This window comes from Triticum urartu, chromosome 5A, assembly GCF_056163025.1.
Source record: "Triticum urartu cultivar PI428250 chromosome 5A, HENAU_Tu73, whole genome shotgun sequence".
Taxonomy (NCBI): Eukaryota; Viridiplantae; Streptophyta; class Magnoliopsida; order Poales; family Poaceae; genus Triticum; species Triticum urartu.
Window position 1 is genome coordinate 367,566,784 of NC_141877.1, and position 23,405 is coordinate 367,590,188.

At 41.3% G+C, this 23,405-nt stretch overlaps 2 protein-coding genes across 3 annotated transcripts; both read left to right on the forward strand.

The window, feature by feature from the left end:
- The first annotated feature begins 421 nt into the window (after positions 1-421).
- LOC125508971 (uncharacterized) lies at positions 422-9,098 on the forward strand. Its single transcript, XM_048673794.2, has 12 exons — positions 422-977; positions 1,745-1,874; positions 1,969-2,071; positions 2,343-2,466; positions 3,936-4,001; positions 4,212-4,250; positions 5,482-5,562; positions 5,708-5,755; positions 6,675-6,725; positions 6,804-6,872; positions 7,530-7,787; positions 8,258-9,098. The coding sequence occupies exons 1-12, from the start codon at positions 792-794 to the stop codon at positions 8,516-8,518; spliced, it is 1,416 nt and encodes a 471-aa protein (XP_048529751.1). The 5' UTR covers positions 422-791; the 3' UTR covers positions 8,519-9,098.
- A 3,313-nt stretch (positions 9,099-12,411) lies between these two features.
- Positions 12,412-17,019, forward strand: LOC125508973 (grpE protein homolog 2, mitochondrial). 2 transcript variants are annotated; one of them, XM_048673797.2, is made up of 6 exons: positions 12,412-12,681; positions 14,124-14,289; positions 14,375-14,565; positions 14,687-14,854; positions 15,040-15,168; positions 16,664-17,019. In XM_048673797.2, the coding sequence occupies exons 1-6, from the start codon at positions 12,544-12,546 to the stop codon at positions 16,763-16,765; spliced, it is 894 nt and encodes a 297-aa protein (XP_048529754.1). In that variant the 5' UTR covers positions 12,412-12,543; the 3' UTR covers positions 16,766-17,019. The 2 variants fall into 2 exon arrangements, with proteins under 2 accessions (XP_048529754.1, XP_048529753.1); XM_048673796.2 differs by having other exon boundaries at positions 12,413-12,681; positions 14,124-14,301.
- Positions 17,020-23,405: the final 6,386 nt, after the last annotated feature.

The window sequence follows — 23,405 nt, forward strand, 5'->3', positions numbered from 1 at the left end:
GGAAGTAGAGGAGAACGGGGAATCAAGCTCACGAGGAAGTTCGGTTTTAAAGCATGATCATGGACGAGTAAACGACGATGATGGCTATGGAATGGTGCGAGGCTAAATATGTGAGGGTCCCAGTTTAGGAATTTCATTACATACAAACATATTTTTATATTGTATTTATTGATATTATTATGTTGATATTTGTTTCAATAAACTGAACCAAACTTATCACGTGTCACATGTGATAAGCAATCCAAACTACTTTAAAGAAAAAAAACTGAGCCAATTTTTTTACAAGGTTCTTTTTTTTTGCGGGAACAAGGTTTCATTTATAAAATAACACACTATATCACGGACAGGAGTGAATATATTGGTACAAATACATACGGGTATACTCTACACCTCAGTACGGTTACGTAGACGTACGGTGAGACCATCGTGCTCGAGCCCAACCTCCTTCCCTTCCCCCGCGACGCCCCCCTCTTCTTCTTCCTCCCCTTCCCTCTCTTTCACCTCCTTTCAAACCCTAGAAACCAATTCCCCAACCAAAACCCTAACCCTAGGTCCTTCCACCGTCTCCGTCTCCGCCTCCGCCTCCCGGCCCCCACCGCCCCTCGCGGCTCCCGCGGCCTCGTCCTCCCGCGCCCAGTCCCGCCACCACCACTCGGCCCTCGCAGACCTAGGGTTTGCGCGCCCTCGAGCCGTAGCCCGAATCCCGAGCCCTCGCGAGGGCGTGCGTGGTGTGTGCGGCTACGAGGTGGGAGGCGGAGATGAGATGAATCTGCCCGGTGGTGGTGGCGGCCATGAGTAGGCTCTCGTTCCGGCCGCGGCCGCTCGACATCCACAAGAAGCTCCCAATCCTCAAGTCGGCGCGGGACTTCGAGGACGATGACCCCACGGTGGCAGCGTTCGCCGCGGCAAGGGTAGGGGTTCTGCTGCGGCACTCCGGCTCGGACCTCACTGCTGCTGCTGCTGCGACTGACGGCGAGGTAATTTAATCAACTGACAACGTTTCAGTTGAGCGTGCAATCCTATGAACTGTCAATGTTTGGTAGCTCGCAGAGTTCTCTTTGTAGGTTAGTTGTTGGGTGTTGTTGATTTCAGTCCAATTAGCATGTTGATGAATTCAGCTTTATTCCATGCCAAAGAACCATGTCGTGCTCTGCTTCTGTATGTTATCCATAGGAAAACCATTATTTGGAGTTCTTAATAAGTTTTTTCTGTAGACATTGTCGTACGACTTCTGACATCATACTGCTGCTCTGGCCTTGTCAAATTCTTTTTCTTTTGAAGTTTTGATTGTTGAGACCACTTGTCCCAGTTTGAACTTTGTAGCATATATGGTTGTTGTTAAGGTGTCTACTTTACATTGATATATCATATATCCTACCATATTATTCATTGCTTCAAAAGCAGCTAAAAAGCCAGTGAATGCAGGTTATGTTACGTGATCCGTAATGATATCTTATTTTATTATTTTATATCAGTTTATATGTTCTCAGTTATCCTATACCATTTGTATACTGCTAGCGGCATCAAGGTGTGCGTGCTGACACCACACCACACCATACTGCTGCTTTCTGTATATCAGCTACCGTGCAATACTGCACATATCACATGGTGCATAATTGCTTATATTTTGTGATCTGAAAATCAAATTTGTGTCTCCACAAACGATAAATCTGAGAACATTTATACATATTATTATTTTGGGGGTTGTGCTGATCAATACAATGATTGTTACATGACTTTGCAGGGAAATTCAACTCCCAGTAAGAAGAATGCTCAAGAAATACCAACACCACAGTTTGATGATGTGGAGACCTATGATAGGGATTACACTCGCACCTTTGCACAACCATCATGTTATATACGAGGAAGAGGAGGTTTATTTCTTACTGCTATTATGGAATTGTAGTTTTTTATGTTGACAATATTTTTTTTATGAACTCTATTTCTAAGAATGATTACCCTATGCAGCCAGAGCTGAGATCGGTGAATTTGTTGAGTATGACTTGGATAACGAAGATGAAGACTGGCTTGACGACTACAACAATGAGCGGAAAAATCTTAACCCTGAAAAGTAAGAAAATGCTACAGATCTAATAAACCGCTCTACTGGTTATGGTTTGCATTTTGGTTACAGTTAAACATGTTCCTTTTGGAATCTAGAATTAAAGATCAAGAGTCCAGAATCCTGTTCACAGTCATATTTTCAGTAAGAGACCTTTGATGAAATTTTGGTTGTCTCAGTAATTTTAACAAGCTTTAGATGACACATTTACCATTTTATTATTTTTGCCTTATGGAGCGAGTATGTTATGCTACATTTTAAGTGAAATCTCATATTACAGGTTGGAGGTCCTCTTATTCAAGTTGGAAATTTTGGACCACAAAGCTCGAGAAAGAGCAGGAGCCATAACACCAACTTTCATAGGACCTGTTCCAGTTCTCTTGCAGCTCGATGTTGCTATGGAGGTAAAGCAGCATGCCTAGACCATGCACAATGGCTTTAGGATGTTATGCTAAAATGGGAGCAAGGGAATTGTAAAATTGATGCACTGAACATATATGCAAAGCATTTTGCAATGGAGATTGTACTTGTTATTATAACATAATGCTAAGTTAACTGTATAGCTTTGTCAACCTACTAAAAACCTTACCTGTCTGTTACTGTCGTTATTAACTCTGAGACATTGCCAGTTTATTTTTACCGTACTTTATATGGCACAAATGCCAACTTACCATGTCAGTTGAATCAAGGCATTTTACCTAAGGACCCCTCATGCTAGCTTTAGCACGTGTCACACACTTCTTTTTAATATCAAATATGAATTGTATTAACCACTTTGCTGCTATACATGTCAGACACACCTTCATAGCTCTAGTAAATTTCGTATGTTCTATATGTAGCAGACCCCTGTAAGCCATCTTGCTGGCGGCAGTAGGGTACTTGGTGGGAGTAATCCGCGTGAGCCTTGTTTTTTTTTCTTTGCCGTGTTCCATTAAAAAAATGACATTTGTAATTACTCCTTTTTTTATATCTGTTGGTTGTCATAAAAAAATGAACTTGACAATTCCAGTATCCTTATGTGTCCATCTCTGTTGTCTTATGTTGGTACTGAGGGTAAATGTTGTACTGCGTCTCTCTAGTTGGCATGAACATATATGTGCATGCGCAGAAGCTAAGGTGTAAGCAATGTCTGCTTGCGTCGTTTATTAGTACTCCCTCCGGTCCTTTTTAGTCTGCATATAAGTTTTGTCTGAAGTCAAAGCATCTCTACTTTGACCAAACTTATAGAAAAAAGTATCAAGATTTACAATGTCAAATCAATATCCTTAGATTCATTACTAAATGTAGTTTCATGGAATATATATTTGGCATGGTAAATGTTAATATTTTTTAATATATATTTGGTCAAACTTTGCACAGTTTGACTTGATCCAAACCTAATACGCGGAGTAAAAAGGACCGGAGGGAGTATCAATTACTTCTTGTACGGGTTAAATTAACACATTACTATCTTATAAGGGTGAGCATAATTTACTAGTGCAATTAACTTAAGACTCACAACCCATAGTACACGGGTCCCGTTGACCTGATAGGCAAAGGATATATTGCTATGCTATTATGCTCATACATTACATTGCAGGCTCTATGCCTTACTCCATCTCAGTTAATATATTGATCAGAATTTGCTCATGATTGCTGAAACCTGCTTGTGTGGAGATCACATATGATACTTATCTAGAAGGATTTCAAGACATTGCAATTAAATGTCAACAAAGTTATTAACGGAAACTTATTGCATTTTTTGTTTGGTTTTGGCTTTTGTCTTATCAAAGGTACCTGGAAGGGGGCCCGTTTTCCCTTTCATTAGTTTTGCAGTCTTGTTGTACAGTTGTTTCCTACAGAGTGTCTGCTTACCAATTGTTTCTCTGTGCAGGCTTTGCAGTATTTGTCTGTTCGGTATGCTGTTTTCCAAGCTGTATATAACTATTGGAGAGCTAAGGTAGTCTCCACTGTCAAAATACAGCATATGGTCTTCTTAATACAAGACTACGAGCGATCAACTTATACCTTTTATTTAAATGCTGTAACATGGCTTGCTGTCAATATCTGTCAAACCTTGTTTTCTCATTGCATATCTGAGATTTTCTTGTACCATGACTTAATTATGTTTGCTGCATTTGTTATGCTTACTGCTTCTTTCTTTTATTAGAGGGAACGGTGGCAAAAGCCTATTCTGCGGCGTTTGCAGGTTAGCTTACTTTATTTAAAGTGATTGACCGTGATGTTTCTGTATTGTTTTAATGCTCCAGGTGTTGGTAGATTTTCTTTTGTATGTGGACACTGTTTCTACCAACTGATATAGTACTCCCTCTGTCCGGAAATACTTGTCGAAGAAATGGATATATCTAGACGTATTTTAGTTCTAGATACAACCATTTTTATGCATTTCTCTGACAAGTATTTCTGGACAGAGGGAGTATATCCTAGATTCAGATGTGAAACGTTCTTTTCTTCTGTGTGTATAATCTAACGCAGGATATGCTATATCTTAAATCATCTCACCAAACTTGTAATCATGTTAAAGCTATTTCAATCGATGTATCTATAGGTGATTGCTAGGAGTGTCTACACAAGTTAAATTGATTCTTTAGTGAAAACCAGCTGCAAATCGTAAGAATATTAGTTCTTCTTGGTGCAGTAGCATGTGCCAGGTACATGTTCAAAGTAAGATAAGTTTGCTATGATGTCCCGACGGCCTTACGTTTCCATCTGAGGAGCTATTTCTACTACATGCATTCATGCATACTCTCAGAATGAAGCTCCTGGTCAAATATATGGAATGTTCTGGTATGGTTGCTATTTTGTTGCACAGCTGCTGGCTGACTGTAAGGCCCAAAGCCATGGCCATGACACCTACGCATTTTGATCAGACATGGTCTTTTCGATTTCATCCCTCTGATCGGTTTTAGGGATGGTATGAATAGGGTAGCCAACTTTTATTCTTCACTGTTTCATCCTGTTCATCCAATCAAGAAGCCAAGCTGGATGGCCCCAATCTATCCACCTTTGTTCCTCCAATCAAACGAAGTCACAACATCTACAAAAGATTTGGCTATTCTTTCACATCTGGAATTTATTTGCCCATAAGCAGTTGCTTCAGTTTGCTGTGTCTTTGACTTATAGTTATGTAATGGAACCAGGTGAATTGGCGAGTTAATCATTGGGTTCCTGGCACAACAAAGCTAAAGCCACTGGTGTTCCTTAGTGTAATTTGTTCTAGGGGTTTAACTGGATTCACCCAAAGCAGTTTTAAGGGCTTATCTATGAAGATTTATAGTTGGACTTGTAAGCTACCAGCCCAACAAGTGTGCTCAATAGAAAAGTTTTTGCCAAGCTAGTTTTGTTGGGGAAAGTGTCAGTCTATCATACTATGGTTCTGTTACATTACTATTGACTAATTTACTTTTGATTTTCTGAAGCCTCCTCCGCCGGTGAATGATACAAACCCATATAATGTATTCAGACCAAGAGAAAAGGCCCATCGTCTTCATACAAGAAGGGTGAGTGGCTTTAGGCCAGAGTTAGTTTGAACACCTGCCTTCGGGGAACAGCAATTACTGGAGAAACTTTTTTTTTTCTCTTTGATAGCACCTCCCTGCAATCATATTTCTCTTGCGTATACATAATATTTGCTTCCTTCTCCAGATGCAAAGACGAGAAAATAATATCCAGTCGTTTGAAAAACTCCGCCTGGTAAGCTGCATTTAGTTTGTTGTGGTCAGTTTTTCGATTGTGTTTCTCTGTTCCTGTACATCTTTATCTTTAGTTGATAAATGTGTGAAATTTTGGTTATATAACCATGGGGGAAGCTTATAATTACACTGTCCAATTATGATGATTTTATTAAATGACATCATGTGATTCCCTCCATGATCAAACTACTAATGATTTCTTTGTCAACATTTCTCATGTCAAAGTAGGTCTGCTCTAAGATTTTTCTTTGCTGCTATGTGAATAATCTGCTTTTAATGATTATGAGAATCTTGCACGCAACTGTTTAAAGGAGACCAAAAAAGGAAATCCATGATTTTTGTAAATAGTTTTATGTTAATGCAAACAGTACTGTGTTTTTGACGCCTGGTTTTGCGAGAAATTGAAATAATGGGATGATTGGTTAACCGTTCTCTTCTGCTTGTATTGTCAGTTTCTTGGGATTTGGATAGCTGCTGCACATCTCATGCTATGTTCTTAAACAATTCTCCCTCCATCCATTTTTCAAAGTTGTATTTTAATCAAGTAGGGGGATTAAGGAAGGCATGATAGTTCTAAACAAAATAACACTAGAGAAATGACCTGGTACCCATTGGTTAATATGCATGCTTGCCCTTAAATTTCTGCATGCATGCTTTATATTTTGAACAAGATTGCAAAAACTATATACCTTATATTTGAAATGGAGGGAGTAGATAGTTCCGAAGTCTACCAAGTACCAACACATAGCATTGTGCAAAACTTTATCTGAAAAATTTGAATTGCATTTCTTGTCACCTTCGTTTGGTGAAATATAGTATGCTAGCTGCAGCTTTTTAGCTATTAGATTACAAACTTTTTGCTGTATGTTTTTTCTTTGTGTGTTTTGCTGCTTACAACTCTACCTTAAAATTTATATTAGGTACGGCGCAATTTGGACCAAGCAAAGGCATTAATGGGGGCTCTGATTAAGGTTAGTTCATGCATAAACTGATCTTATAGCGGCAGCGTTACTAAATTTAACTTCTAACTGATAATATACACTCTTCAGAGGGAAGAGACAAAGCGGGAGGTCATGGAATGTGAGGTCAACCTTCAGCGCGTTCAGATGCAATATAAGGTATGGGCCATCATACATTTTGGTTCAGAATTTGCTTTTACATATACTCCCTCTGTTCCTAAATATAAGGCTTTTTAGAGATTCCAATACAGACTACATACGAAGCAAAAATGACTGAATGTACACTCTAAAATGCGTCTATATACATCCGTATGTAGTCCGTATTGAAATCTCTAAAAGGTCTTATATTTAGAAACGGAGGGAGTAGTTTGTATACTTGTCTTCTATAGGAAACATAACATTCAAATGAAAATAAGAGGCCACCATTTGCATCACATGGTAGTGGTGAATGGGTTTAATAAATACTCCCTCCGTTCCAAAATAGATGACTCAATTTTATACTAACTTTAGTACAAAGTTGAGTCATCTATTTTGGAATGGAGGGAGTAGTTAAAATGCCACTGTGATGGAACCAAATACTACCCGCACTATATACTTGTGATTTAATTCTGCCCATTATGCAGCAGATAATATTGGGTAAATTAAATATATATTTCTACCTGATATTATGGTGCACTCTCATCCAGTAAAGGATTTATCGTTAACTGATGTTACGGCACAGTTTGTTTTGATGCTCTGGTCTGTTACCTTCCTTGCTCCAGTTTCATTTGATTCTTGTCACCCTCCTAATTTCTATTGTTCCCCTTTTCTCTCCAGCATGAGGCCCAGCTTGTTGACGATGGGACTACACTGTCAGGGTTCCAGCAAGCTTCTAGCAGGTTTGGGTCAAGTGATGATGATTATGCGGATTCAGATGACACCGCAACTGAAGAGCCATATTTTCGGCAACCTGTTCTCCATCATCGGTACCCTGATAACAAGCAGTCGGCAATCCCTACATTGCGTATAAAGCGTGAGCCGGGGCTACCGGTGCTAAAAAGGAGGCCTCAGCAGAATGGCTGGGTATTTAAAAGGGTATTCCATCTTCCTATCACTGCCTCTTTTTTGTTATCAGCCACGTGAGTTGAGCAAACTGGTACCAAGCAGCCCTTTGCTGCTAGTTACTGGCAACGCCAAAGCAATGGGATAGTTTTAAGCCTGATGATTTTGAGTTAAGTTTTATTTGAAAGGTACTCCCTCCGTTCCAAAATATGTGGTGTGAAACCACGGCGCTTATTTTGGAACGGAGGTAGTATTTAGGAGCTAGGAGGACAATTTGGAAATAAATGATGTTTTTTGGGTACTTTATATGATACTTCCAGCTTCAACAGATTTGTTGGATGATGAACTTTAGTGTTCTATTCTTTTTAGTCTCGTTCCTGATTCTATGTTGAATTATTTATAAACTTCAGCCTGCTTACCAGTTCTGATAATTTATTTGTCAAGTCTGCTTACCAGTTCCACTGCAATAGAAAGGTCGTTTACCAGTTTTCCCGATTACACAGGATCCTGAGGAGCCAGTATTGTTATTCACAAGGCCGCTAGATCCTGACAAGTTGGTGGCAGCGGGTATCAAGTTGCCACCAGACCCCCCTATTGAGGTTGATGCCACCGTGCCACCATTTCGGTGCCGAGGGAGAATTGGCCGAGGTGGACGCATCATCTTTGATCGATGGAATCCTCTTCTCCGAACACCAACATCAGTTGGCCAGGAAACCACCCATTTCACACCATATGGCCGTAGGCCGCCCTCACCGGAAGGTTGAAGCAAATATTTGTCTGCACTCACCACTTATTTGACAGATGCAGCTAGTGCGAAGCGCTCAAGCAATTGTTTCTGCCTTGGTGCCAAATTGGCCCTTGGACTACATTCTCATGGCTGAGTTATGAGCTCTGTGGATCTGATGATCAGGTCAGAAAGCTCGTGGAAAAGCTGCAGGCTCGGTCAAAACCGAGAGGCTTGAAGCTCTGTTGCGGCTTACATTTTATTTTCAGATCTGGCTCGGTCATCATCTGTCACAGCTGTTGTAAAATTACCACAGTGTAGGTGAAGGGGTAGAGAGCATTTTTGTCTAATCTTGGGCATGTAGGGTCGGTATCTAGTTTGGTGCTCTCTCATTGATTATTCATTTGGAGAAGCGGCGATCCTTCTCATTGCTAAATTAACGTTCTGTATAATCTTTTGACACTTTGGTGCATTGTATTAACCGATGTGCACGCGTGTATATACTGAGAATCTATGCCCATGGGCAATGGCACTAGGTTAGGTAGAAGTAGAAGATGGAAATGGAATAGGTGTAGAACAATGTTGCTAGATCTGTCATTAAAGTGATTGTATCTGCTTTACTTTCCTCATAACTGTTCCAAAATTTCATCCGCATAAAAAGGTTACAAGCCCAAAGCTGATCTTCATGAAAAGGTCCCCCCCCCCCCCCCCCCCCTTCTATTTCACCTGGATTGTGTCTGTGGATGCTTAAGATAATATTCCTCAGCATAGACACTGATCTGAGAAAACAGCGAAGGAGTCGTGTTACATGCATCATATGACTGAACTCGTTTCAAGTTGCAAGGGCAGATTTGCTCTGTAAGTTGATGTTTTGATAAGACCATTAAGTGCCTGTTCGGTTCCACTCCACTCCCTCGACTCCGCTCCGGGAGTGGAGCAGGCTGTAGCTCGTTTTCACAGAGCTGCTCAAGCCCAGCTCCACGGAGTGGAGCGGGGCGGAGTGATTCCAAACAGGGCTTAAGTACTGAAGGTGGGTGGAAGTACAAAGTACTGAAGGTGGGTGGAAGTGCCTGGTGGGTAGTCTTTGTGCTGACGAACTGTGCAATTCTTGGCCAGTCCTCACCAAACCTGCACAATGTAGTTGCCCCCAAATCACATGGACGTTGTGTTAGCTCTGTGTTGACACTCAAAGCACAGAAAATGCATCAAGTTACAAAAGGTTCACAGCAGAATTTTGTTCTTCGGCAAAAATGAAGGTGCAATCTGCATCTTTATGAACTCTGTTGTCTACACGCATTTGTTTTACCTTCCTAGGGCAATCTTGAAGTTCACGCTTTCCCTGATGCTCCAGCGTTCTTGTGGAGGCCGTGCAGTGACACGCAGCAGCTCCATGACATGCTTCCTCTGAACGTTCTTCCTCATCGACGGCGTTGGGCGTTGTTTCCCCATTGTCGCACCTCGATTGTTGTGAGCACAGCGATCTTCGTCTCAAGGGCATAGACCCCTACTACTACATATATAGCGGCTGCAGCTGAGACCAGAAATGAACAGAGTTAGTGTCACACAAAAGGTTAGGTTACCAGGCAAAAAATCGAAGCAGCCTGAGCTGACTGAAAAGGTAGACAGCTGAATTCTGCATGCTGGGGTCACATGTAGTTTGTGATCAGTTGATTTCATGCCAAAACGATTGTTGTTCTGCTTTAGCTGGATAGGAAAAAACACACCTGCTTCATACAAATATAGTGACCAAACTTGGCCAATCCAATCGATCACTATCTCTCGTTTAGATATGAATTTTACTGAAATGCAAGTGTTCCGGCCAGAAGTTGAATGCTTGGAGCACGAAATTAATACGGGCGTCTAGATTGTAAGATTATTAAGTAGCTTAACCTAACTTAGAGGGTTTTTAGAGACGATCTTCCGGAAAAGAAGACACACCCTGTTGATACAAGTAGTCTATATCAATCCTATTAACCATGAGAACTAGTCAATCCTATTCAACTAGGATGTCACATACACCCTCTTAAAAGGATCTGACACCCTCGTCGGCCCAAAAGAAACGTTCCCTCTTAGCACACGTTCATGTGTCCAGTGCCGACATATGCCATGCGGTGTGCCTTGATGGGCCACACACGCCATGCTCCACATATACGTACCCCTATCTGCACATGTCCATGTAACTATGAGGGTTGGCTTTGATGCCATTTTATGACACATCGGCCTCTCACCCAGGCTATCGGTCATTACTCCTAGTTATCACTTGTGATCTAGACTTGCCTGGTGTATATCGCACATTTATATTCTTGTAGACTTTGTTTTCCAAGCGCATAAGATTGTAGGACATCAACAATTTCCCTCTTTTCGCAAAAAAATAATTTTTTCCCTCAAGTGAATGACCTTAGATTTATCAATCTGTACTATGCGCAGGTTGAAAGTATTCTCTCTCAAATAACCTTTGCAATCAAGATACAAGTACTCTCTTGTCAACACACCTAATGCAATTCTTATATGTATAGGTGACGCTATCCTACCTCATGTCGATTTAGGCTTCGAACCAAATATTGTGCTTATGCTGCAATTTTTTTGTGGTGCTACAAGCATCATCTTCCATGTTGCATACATTTGATGATTTTGTTAAGACTAATGACAAAGTGTTACATGCTAGAGTTTTTTCTACAAGGATTGACAGGCTCAGGATTATGATATTAAATCGGGTCGGCCCTACAATCATCATATCGCTGCAGCGCCGTTGACTCGGGACGGGTTTGTTTCTTGATTGTTGGTATCTGATTACAGTGGTACTTGATCCCGTTACTCGTGTTTTGGTTGAGATGTGACCGAATTAAGTACCGCGAATCAAATAATGGGACTGTACAAAACCGATTACGCCCACCCCTGGCCTTTAAATGATTTTGCCCGAGCTTCTTCTCGCTTTCGTCCCCCTCATCTCCTTCGTAGCTATGTTGACCGGACACAACATTCATCCGTCGAGCATCAATAGATGCCGACGACCGGCCATCACCAGATTTCTTGTTGCAACATCTTCCTCACAGCATCCCGCAACGGCGGCCATCAACAGTTCTAGTTGCTGCACATGTTGCTCCCTTCAATGCCCCCCTTCAACCGTGAGACCTTCTCTCGGCTCTTAGGTATCCATGACTGTGAAATCCGTATCAGGAGAATCATGCGACGCCACCCCTAGTTGTAGTATGTTTTCTAATCTTTTTGGATTGGTTGCCTTGTTTGCGTTATCATTACCGGAGATAACCAAACAAAACAGACAATAGTCTCACTACAGTTGCAATGTGATGTATTCTCGTATCGTTACCAGAACTCAGATAGTTAGGTTTCATCTGGTGGAACCAACACACCGGGGTTCAGGTCCTGAATTTGACACTGGTGGTCGTGTTTTTCTGGATTTATTTCAGACATTTCGGTGACGTGTATTCAGCGAAAGGAGATGTTCTCGTCGAACTATGAAACTATCTATGGCGACATCATCAATCTTAAATGATGTGTCGGCTCAGCCTCTCAAATGTGCTCACGTGCGTTCATAGGGATGAATGCGTATGTGTATGTACGAGCGTTGCGTGTGTATACCGTGTTAAAAAAAGGTGGACGAACCAAACACTTCCTCAAAGTAAACTGCTAATAATAATAAAAAACCGATATAAATAAAATCAAGAAAAGCAGTCGATATAGATTGAAAAGATACGACGTCAGCTGTAACCCTTCTGTTTGTTCTCAGGAATGTCAGCGGCTCAGATAACCCAGCCGCTCAAACCCTTAAACCCTCTTCTTGGACGACAAGTTGATCCCACAAACGTCCCTTCAAAAGACACAAATACCCCTGCCACCCCAGCCCTGTCTCGCGATGTATTCACGGGGTATAACGGTCATTCGCTTCGATCCCTAGGCGCTCTTCCCTCCCCCGCTGGCCGCAATTCCCTTCCAGACGTTTCGATCCCTCTCTGGCTCTCTCCTCCCCCCCGCCCCCTCCTCGGCGCCCGCCTCGCGAATCCGTCGGAAACCCCTCGCCGCTCCCTGTTCTAGCGCAGAGCAGAGATGGTAGCCGCGCGCCTCCTCGCGCGGGCCACGAGGCAATGCGCCGCCGCGGTGGTGGCGTCCGCTGCGAGGCGGCCGCTCGGCGGTGTGGCGGCGGTGGCCGCTCGCCCGCTCGCCTCTTCCTTCGGCCCCGCCAGGGTGAGATTTTCTCGGCCGTTTCTACGGACGGTCTGAGCTTCGATGTTCTTCGAGTGTTTTGGGTCGCATCTCGTAGGGGATTTCTAGAATTTTTAGGATGCGGATGAGTGGCATCCAGGCTTGGTGTTTCCGGCTGCAGATTATTCTTCGCCCGTGGTTTCTGCTCGGGGGGAATTCAGGGATTTATTCCTATTGATGGTTGGTGGAGTTGTGGGTTTTGCTCCTAATCGAGGTTGGATTTTGGATTCGTCATAAGGTCATGCTAAGTCTAGGTTTCGGCGGAGTGTTGGGATTTTGGATATGATGGTCTATGAGTTATGTTTTCCAAGTGTCGGACCATAAAACCCTTGGATGTTTGGGTTTTGGATGTTGTCAGAATTGTTATTTGAATATAGAGTTGAGGATTTTCCTGCAAGGGGCCTAACTTCTACTATTAGAATGCACAGTTTTTTTGGGGTGAATACAGATTCCAGAATCCCAGTTTATTACGTACTTGTACTTATGCCTGCAGTAGTATGATGTGCTTCCTTGTAAGAATATGATTTGAATATTGTGTCAGTTAACTCTGATTTGTGCATTGTTAGAAATTAACATGGCCTACACACAACTAATCTGAGTCCATAATTTCACCAAGGTAATAAATGGATTATCGTGTCTATGAACAATCCAAACAGTCAACAGGATGAAAGAATGATTGCACGCCAGTAAATTTCACACATGCTAGATAGTCTGAAACAAAGCCAAAGAATAAATCCATCATATCTTGGGTTGTATATGTTTATGCTATCGACTACTTGTTGCAAGATGGGAATAAGAAACTAGGCTGATGTAAATATGCAGCAACTACTACAAACAAATTTAATCTGCTCATCTGCCAGAGATCTCTCAGCATGTGGCTATGTATACTGTCGTTCTTATATCTTGGTAGAGCATCTTTCCGGCTGCTCACTCCGTGACCTTCACTGAGAGATTTCAAATGGACTACCACATACGGATGTATATAGACATATTTTAGACTGTAGATTCACTCATTTTACTCCGTATGTAGTCACTTGTTGAGATCTCTAGAAAGACAAATATTTAGGTGCGGAGGGAGTAATTTAATGATCGAAATCCTTTTTCTTACAGCTAGTCGAAATCCTAATCTTTAGACTACAAATGCTGTGATGGTTTTGTTCTCAGAATGGACTATGTACATATGTATAATTTATTAATCCACTTCCACTTTCTGAAGTCTTATTCCACATAGTACTAACATCTATCATATTGACTCCTAAACTGTCTGTAGGCACATGATCTCTTTATTACTTTCACTTAATGGGAGACTCTGCTAATTTGGTTTAGATAACGCCTGAATTGCCAATAGTAATCTTCTGTCTTTGGGCTGTTTCTGTTTCTACCATCTATTTACTTATATGAGCTGTATATTCTCTGACAAGCAGGTTCCATATATGTTGAATCAGCCCTTGAGATACTCAAGCAACATCTTTCAAAGGTTTGGCTTTTCATCTTCTACCCCTCAACAAAATGATAAGGAGGTACACGAACCCAAAGACCAGGAAAGTACTGCACATGAATCGAATGGTGAAGCTTCAAAGGAAGACAGTGGTTCGTCTGGAAGTAGGTTTGAAAGACTTAAGTCCCCAGTCTATCAGGAGGTGATGAACTAAATGACCTGCGTTTTCTGGTTCAGGTACAGAAGATCTTGATCTGTCAAAGGAGGATCTAGTGAAGCTAGTTTTTGAGAAGGATGAATTATTAACCTCGAAAGATGAAGAGATCAAAGATATGAAGGACAAGGTTTTGCGCAGCTATGCAGAAATGGAAAATGTCATTGCCAGGACAAAGCGTGAATCTGAGAACTCAAAAAAATATGCAGTGCAGGTGTGATGTTGTTACATCTGATTTATAGTTCAAAATTTTGATGGCATAGTGATATTTATAAGCATTTTGATTAGCTATTTTGAATTTGCTATTTCTTATAGCGTCTTAATCGTGTATGCAGAACTTCTCTAAGAGCTTGTTAGATGTTGCTGACAATTTGGCTAGAGCTTCATCTGTTGTAAAGGAAAGCTTCTCAAAATTAGATACATCCGAAGATTCTAGTGGAGCTGTACCATTACTAAAAACCCTACTGGAGGGTGTTGACATGACTGATAAGCAACTCGGAGAGGTACTTTTTCTATATAGTGCATGCTATTCATCAGAATATGATTCCATTTCCTGCGTATTGTAGCTTTTCTGTACCTGAATTTTGTCATACTTTTCATTTGTGCTTTTAACTATTTCTTCTCCTTTTGCACATTGCTTTCTGGGTGATAATATTGCCTAATTGGGATTTTCCTCAATTTTGAACAGGTTTTTAAGAAGTTTGGAGTCGAAAGGTTTGATCCGTTAAATGAGAAATTCGATCCTGATAAGCATTTTGCACTTTTCCAAATTCCTGATCCTTCAAAACCATCCGGAACTGTTGCTTCTGTTGTGAAGGTATGTATCATCATCAAGATTCTTATGTGTATGTTTTTCCCTGTTCAATTGAATCTAAAATGGTTGGTTCTTAGAGTTCTTGAGTTTGATCTATTGCTTTATTCATCTATAATTTGTTGATTGACAGTTTTGTATTCTTTAGGCTTGTTTTACGGACATATGGTCTTATAATTTTATGTTTATACAGCCACACCGGACCTACCCGTCTAGAAATATGCTCTTTTCTACTCATTGTAGATGGTCATGCTGTTAGGTAACTTTGATGAAAGATGTATATAGAATGAACAATAAATAGCAAATCAGAATATTTGGATTGCATAGAACAAGCGTAAAGAATAGTCAATGCTTGGAAACACCTGGCCCAGTTACTGGCTACTGGCTTTGCTTTGTAAATTTTTTAAAATCCAGATTTATTATACGTGGCTGTGACACATGTACCCCTGTACACATATTTTGGCTGTTTTGACATTATATCTCCATGGAATAGCATTTACAAGGAGAATCACTTCTGAGAGTAATGTCTGATTGCATAAAATTTTAAAACAACCTACATGTGTAGTTAATGTTAAACCTTTTGTATTGCCATATTCCCTGCTTTACCTATATCGCTATCTTAGAAACAATGTTGTATTGATATCCTTCCAACTTCCCAGTCTCTCCTTGACTCATTATGAGAGTAATGCTCATATGATGTACGGATTTGCACTGTGATAGTTTCATTAGTGAATAGAAGAAAATGTGTCTCAAGTTGCAGCATAAATCGATTAGTTGTATGAATGGAATTGACAATAATTTAGACATGAGAAGTGAATTTTAACTTGGCATTGTTGGGCCAAATCTTTGATTCAACCATCAATTGTGGGTAGGGTAGCGATATCATGCCCCTCCTTCCCTGTAGGTTGTTTGCTCAATAAATATTCACAGCCGTTCCCTTTTGGACTTTGAAAACCAGTCTGTTTTGAACTTTGAAGTAGAGAAATCTCTTTTGAACTCCCTGTGCACCTATGGCTTTCTGCACAACACTAGAAATCCAGTAAATTGTGCTCAAGCTCAACCCTTTGGCCATTAAGCTCAGATAGTTACTCATGGGGCTTTTATCCGTCTCACTGGGGGTCCTGCATAAACTTCTGGTGCAGTTTTGCTAAGAAACGAGGCATGAACTTGGCTGTACTCCAGTAGTCACAGTAATGGGCTATTTTCATGTGTCATGATTTTTTTCTCCCCAGAGGCTATATCAGGACAAATGGAGCGTTTTGAATATGCATATTTATGTGGGCAGCTTGCAGCCTGAAATTATGCAGTGGTCTTAAACTTAAATCTCTTGATGAGTTTTGGATAGCGACTATGATTGAAATGCCCATCACATATTGGTACAATCAATTGTGCATACCCCAAATGGTTTGAGATTGGCTGGCTGAAACCTCTATTAGAACCGGCAAAATTCTGTTTTCCCCCTGACGTATGCATGATTTCCTGCACATTTTTGTGATTTCAGGTGGGGTACATGTTACATGACCGCGTGCTCCGTCCTGCGGAAGTTGGTGTTACAGAGGGAGGTCCGTCCGAAGAGCCTGAGGAGAAATCAGGTGGAGATTAGATTAAAATCGGAATCTAGTAAAATATACCAGAAGCAAGAAGACGTAGCTGTTCCTGCTTGACGACAACCGGTACCTCATCAGCGAAGGAGCTTGGCGATGGCAGTGTTTCGGATTGTTTTTTAATGGTAAAACACAAGGTTGGCTTGTTGAAATCCCATTTGTATGGGTGCACGTCACACCATTCCTTAGCAGTACAATGTTTCGGAGAATTTTGCGAGGGCTTCGAAGACCTTAATAAGAGTTTTTCTTTTCATATGATAAAAAAGTGAATTAGGGCATTCCTAATAATGTTCCTTAGCAGTACAATGTTTCTCTTGAAAAAAAGTGAATTAGGGCATTCCAAATTAAGTCACCAAACAGACCCCCAAATGACCGTGGACACCTGGCCGGGCATAATGACAATATTATAAATAGCATAATGCATCAAGAATTCAAAGATAAATATTCCTCAAATACAAATAGCAATCCAAACATAATAAACTTATGAATAAAATAGTTCAAAATTTTCACACATGTTCTAGTTGCACGCAGGAGTTTCGCCTGCACATAACCTTGCAAACAATAGAGACTATTGCATCACGATTGATGTCATTTTGAGACCTTGTATGCCAATGAAAAGAATATCAAATCTAGAGGTCTTGTGATGCAATCGCTTAAAGAAAAAGAATGATGGTGGGCTTTTATGACGACGCCCGTATTGCCCTTGTTGATCATATGGACAGTTCTTTCATTTTCAGTTCATCCAATCTAGGTATGCGGGCATACATGAAAACCCTATTGATTCTTCAAGTGCCATGAGCTTTGCCGCGTCTTTGGCATTTGGTTATCTAAGTACTCCAGCCCTTTGGCCTCCCTATCGGCCTCAGCGCGTGACTCAGCGGCCTCCCCTGTGCTTGCTGGTCTTCTTCGATTCCGGTAATGTGACAACGAGCAGCTTGACGGCGGCGGATTCGTTGCTGCAGAAAATTTCGAGGGGCTTCTTTGCCTTTTCTGTATTGCGTAGGGTGTTTTCTGTAAGGGACCGTGGTCCCATGTCTCTGGTTCTTTTTGATGTAATATGGTGTTTTCCTTACTAATATAATCCAGATATGGTTATAAAAGAAAGTACTCCGATCCAAATAGCTTGACCAACAACAACAAATATGACCATGGCTTCAAGGAATGTGCTCTCAGACATCCGAATATACTCACCCCATTGGTATGCAGTTGTGCCATACGTAAGCTTCATAGCAGTTGTGCACTTCTAGAGACTAGTGACCCCAATACGACCACCAGCACCCCTCTTCCGCTTGAAGTAATCATCATATGCCTTGACACCTGCCATGATGCGTAAGAACAATGGTAGTGACATCGAAATAGCGGTCGAATAGAGCATCGGCGACAAGGTAGTCCTTGTGGAGATCAACACGCCCTCGTACCCGACGCCAATTCAATTAGTTGAACCATTGAAGTCGAGAATTACCCTCATCATCTTCATTTCATCCCTATCTTCGTCATCATCCAACGAAGACAAATCCATTAACTCAGCATAGAAGTACCCCTTTGTCCAAATCCACAGTGTTTGCTTCAAAGTAAACAATGAGAACATCAAACGTTGCGTTATGACATTTGTGCAAACATTTGTCGGGTGCGGTGTCCGCCCGACGTCGGTAGGGTGAAGGATATCTGGACGATGACTGAATTCAGGGCGCACGACGGCAACATCCGGCAAGGCATGCATGGATTCTAGGGGGTTCAGCAAGGCCTGCACGACATTGGAGGGGGTAAGGCGGGAGCGGTATCTGGGAGCGCAAATATAGAGCCAAGGAGGATAGAAGCATTGTGAAAAAAATATGGGCTCCAGTACCGTTTTGGGTGGGACATGTGTGTCAGAGACCGACATGGAGGATGTTCGGACTCCCTTAGAGCTCCCCTCGATTTGGGGTCGGCCTGGTGGAATTCGGAAGTTCGGACCGTTCCAACTTGTTTTGGTTAGCCCCATTGGAGTGCTCAAAGTGTTTGGACCGTTCAGTCGAGACATTTGGGCCGATTTGGTGAGCCACTTTGGATATGTCCTAACTCGTCTCATGTGCTTGTTTAGACTTTATTTGTTGTGCGTAAGAAATTGCTATGGATGCATCCAAGATTATTGACTGTAGTGGAGAGGAGAAGATGAAGATAAGGCATAATAGTATTTTCTTATATAGTTCATTTTATCTTATTTGAGTCACATGACCACCTATTACTAAGAGGTGTCAAAGTGTTCTGAAACATATGTTTCTCTCATGCTTCACTGAAACATATCCTAAGTGAGATGTGAGAGAAATCTCTTTGTGTTTCGAAGCATTTACCTGTCAGCCAGAGACAATAATCTTCTGGGTTGCAAGAGAAATGCTCGAACCGAGGAGTCAGCTTTACTTGTTCCTCAAGTAAATTTGTTGGGTGCGTTTGAAATCCGACTGTTAGATACGTGTTGGTTGGCCATTGGCCGGACGTTGTGTCCTGAATGGTCATTCCCCCTCGGGGTTTCTCCGGCTATAAATAGCCAGCCGCGCCTTCCGAGTTGGTTGACTGCTCTGTGTGATTTTGACAAGTTTGTCAAAGCACCCTCTCGCTGAAAGATAATACTTAAATCCACCGAGAGAAAACTCTAGAGCCAAAAAACTAGATAGTGGTTTAGCATCACATAGATCTAAGTCTAGTACACTCAACCTATTACTCTTGAGAGCTGTTAACTCTCTAGACAGTTAGGCTTCAAAGTCTTCAGTAACCAAGAGTAATTGTGGTTTTCAAAGATAGTCTGTGAAGGTTATGAAGATCGCCTGAATAATCTACCTCCAGTAATCGACACAAGTTGACAAAATTGCTGTCGAGGAGAATAGGCCGGAGAGTTTTGCTCCTGTGTTCAATCACAAGTCCCTCCAACCAGACGTTGCTAGTTTGCAGAAGAGTGAACTTAGAACAAATACATGGTCGCCATCGAGCACTACCGGTTTCATCTTTGCCCTTGTAATACTTTTAGTCGTTTATCATCGGTAGTATTTTTATCGGATGATTTATCTTCTGTGCTCGTAGTTGATTTGTTTTGTTATTCTGTTTATCTATTCCGAGATGTTTTCTTTCATAGATTTGCATTTGTTTAGTTTATTTTCCGCTGTTGTGTACTAAGACATTTCAAGGTTCCGAAAGAAAATTTAAATCTCCCATTCACCCCCTCTGATCGATATACTCTCGATCCTACACAAATTCAAGCAAACAAGCATCTTAGACGAGACACGTTGATGCACTGGTTGTGGACATTAGACTCCTTGGAGACCATAGAGCGGTGGAGTGCCTTGCGGACCACCCACTTCTTGCTTATCATTGAACCCAAGATCAAAGCCGTAATGTAGGAGTTTGAATTGTGTCACAGAGGCGGGGACAAAGCGTTAAACCTCGAACCGCGATGCAGAGTTAGATACAAAGCGTGTGAGATCGATCGATCAGGAAGACCTAATCGCTCAACAACCGATGCATCACCTCAAAGACAACCTTGTCCTCCTCGTCATCCTCCAGGGGATGTGCGTCATTGATGCCCACTTTCATGATGCACCAGGACGACACCGTGTTGGCGATGGGCGTCAGGAGGACAAGCAATGACGGTCCTTGATGACAGGGGTACGCCAAAGAACGGATCCGTGGTAGGAAGGGCTTGTAGTAGCGTTGGCAGATTTCCCAACCACCGACTATGTTTGACATCGCACGGGGGGTGGGGGTGCTCATACTTGAACTCACCAAGGAGGCACACCCTACAAGTTTCAACGGTCCTCCAACATCATGTTACAAACTATCACGATGGCGAGTGGGCATGTTCGATAGCGTCCGACTTGGTTTGGGGCGCTAGGGTGACACATGTTGGGATGCAAGTGCTTCAGGGGCACATGTTGCACGGTAATGTGGCTAGAGTGTTGGGAAATGCAATAGAAAACAAAAATTTCATCCTACGGTCACGGTCCAGGAACACTAAGAAGATGCATAAGAGGTAGATCGTTACCAACTTCAAGTTGCAGCGAAAGAAGAGTCGGTGTAGATTGTCGATGAAGTCCCTCGAGCCGTTCACGAACGATCCTTTAAATCAAAGATCGAAAGAACGACCTCACTACAGATTGCAAGCGTACAAGCTTCACGATCCGGTAGCGCTTCACCATCTAGAGCTAGTCGTCGCCGATGAATTAGAGGAAGGAGAAGAGAACCCCACATGGCTTCTCTATTATGAGGATTAGAGAGAACTAGAACTACTTCAAATCTAGATAAGTCTAGATCAAAAAGTAAAACTAGAGAGAGGGGGCGCCCGAGATCAAAGGAGAACTTGTGTCTCTCAAAGGGGGCGCCCCCTCACACACACACACACGCACACACACACACACACACACACACACACACATATATATATATATATATATATATATATATATATAGGGTCACGCTATTCGCCACCCTGGGTGAGGAATAGTTATTCTTCACCCCTTCTCTATTTTGACATCAATTCGCCGTATTTTTACGTTTCGTAAATTTTGTCTTATTTCATACATAAAAAGAGAACGTAAGAAAATATGTACTCGCCGTAAAAAATATTTTATGTTACGTAAAATTACGAATGTAAAACACAGTGTAAAACATACATAAAATGTGATTTTTCTGGTCTTATAACCTATATTTTTATTTTTTATACCAAATTTTACATATTGAATCAATATGCATGTAACTATTTATATTCTAAATATAATTTATTTACAAAATGATCGTAAGATTACCCCGGATAAAGAATAACTTATTCTGCACTCTGGGTGATGAATAGTAACACTATATATATATATATATATATATATATATATATATATAGGTGGAGGGAGGGCTAGGCTGACTTGGAGGGGGGTGATCCTCTCTTGGGTCATGGCCAAGGTGGAGGAGTCCTTCTCCAACTCCCCCGCGCCCAGCTAAAAGGGGCGCCATCCCTACATGGGCCTTCAAGGCCCATTAGCTCTCCACTAATAGGCCAATTGATATTTCCTTTAGCCCATTGATTCTAAATAAATTCTAGGGACTCCTAGATCATTATCTATGTCCTCTATTATTTATATTAGGTCCCAAGAAACAATTTCTTCCTATATATGATTTCCCAATACCCGAAACTCTTCCGGTAACTCCGAAACGCTTCCGGTTTCTCTCGAAACTATTTCTTTTATCCCCAAAACTATTTCGAGAATATTTTCTCATAACTCTCACTCTACTAACACTCAATAGATCATGATTCCCTTAAGCTTGTGACCTTGAAGGTTTTGTAAAACATAGACATGAACAAAACTCCCATTCGTTCAATGACCAACAACGGAACCATAAATATTCACATTGATCCCTATGAATATGCGAATGATATTCGAGTGAACCTTTGGTTATCATGTGCTATTCCCTTTGCTTTATGATACTTTACAAAACCCGAGGAAAGATGTATCGGCATCTTCTTGAGTCATTCTCATGCTCACTATATCGGTCTCCTCGTTACCGATTTTGTTCTTTCTCGTTGACATGTTCCGATATCCTTGTGACCTAGTCAGCTGTGTTTGGACAGACGATGATGGATGTCATCACACTGAGAGGCCCCTTAGAATATCTCTCCATCGTCGGAGGAGCAAACCCCACTCTTAAGCTCTCTAGCCCTTGTCAAACTTCCCGAAAAAGTTGTAAGTTGTCGTTATGATCACCATGTTACAGATGACGTTTGAGCAACCACAAAGCCCATTGTCCAGTAAGAAATGGCTACGACATTCTCATGGTCTAAGGAACTAAAGCATACGTTGACTCTCCATGTTATATCGATTGACTTGTGATGATTATATCTCATAGTATAACAAACAAGTTGGGTCAATTGAATATGATCGTTCTTCTAATGTCATACTCTCAATGTTGTTTCCGACTATCATTACACTTAATGATATACCAAGATCCAGAAAACATGATAAACATACAACACTTGAGCTAGTCCTATAGGCGAGACTTGGAATCAGTTTTTTACCATTTATCATTCCACACGTGCTTATGAGTTTTCCACTGAATCACATATTCTAGGATCATAGCAGTTATATCATAGAATATAAAATCTTAATTGTAAATGTGGAAATAAATAATAAAATATTATTGCCTCTAGGGCATATTTCCAACAGACTCCCATTGGCACTAGAGTCAATGATCTAGTTAGCACATTTTACTTTTACACCAATGGAAATCTGGTGTTTAATACATGCTATGCTTGTGGTATAGCCTTCGTCCTTTCAAATATTACAAGTTCAGATCCGAGTGTATCTTTTGTATTATTATGCATCTGTCTCACTTTCACAAGAATACAAAATTTGTGTGAAACTGATTTTGTATATATTGAATCAGTGGCAGGACCTTTGATTCCTTAGTCCGAGCTATGGAACCACTATTCAGAACAATGTTCCTTTAATACAAACTATCTAGAAACAATACCAAGTTCACAAATGAACTTTTGATTCACCACCCTGTTGGGGAACGTTGCAGAAAACAAAATTTTTCCTACTCGTTTCACCAAGATCCATCTAGGAGTTCATCTAGCAACGAGTGATTAGATGCATCTACGTACCTTGTAGATCGCGAGCGGAA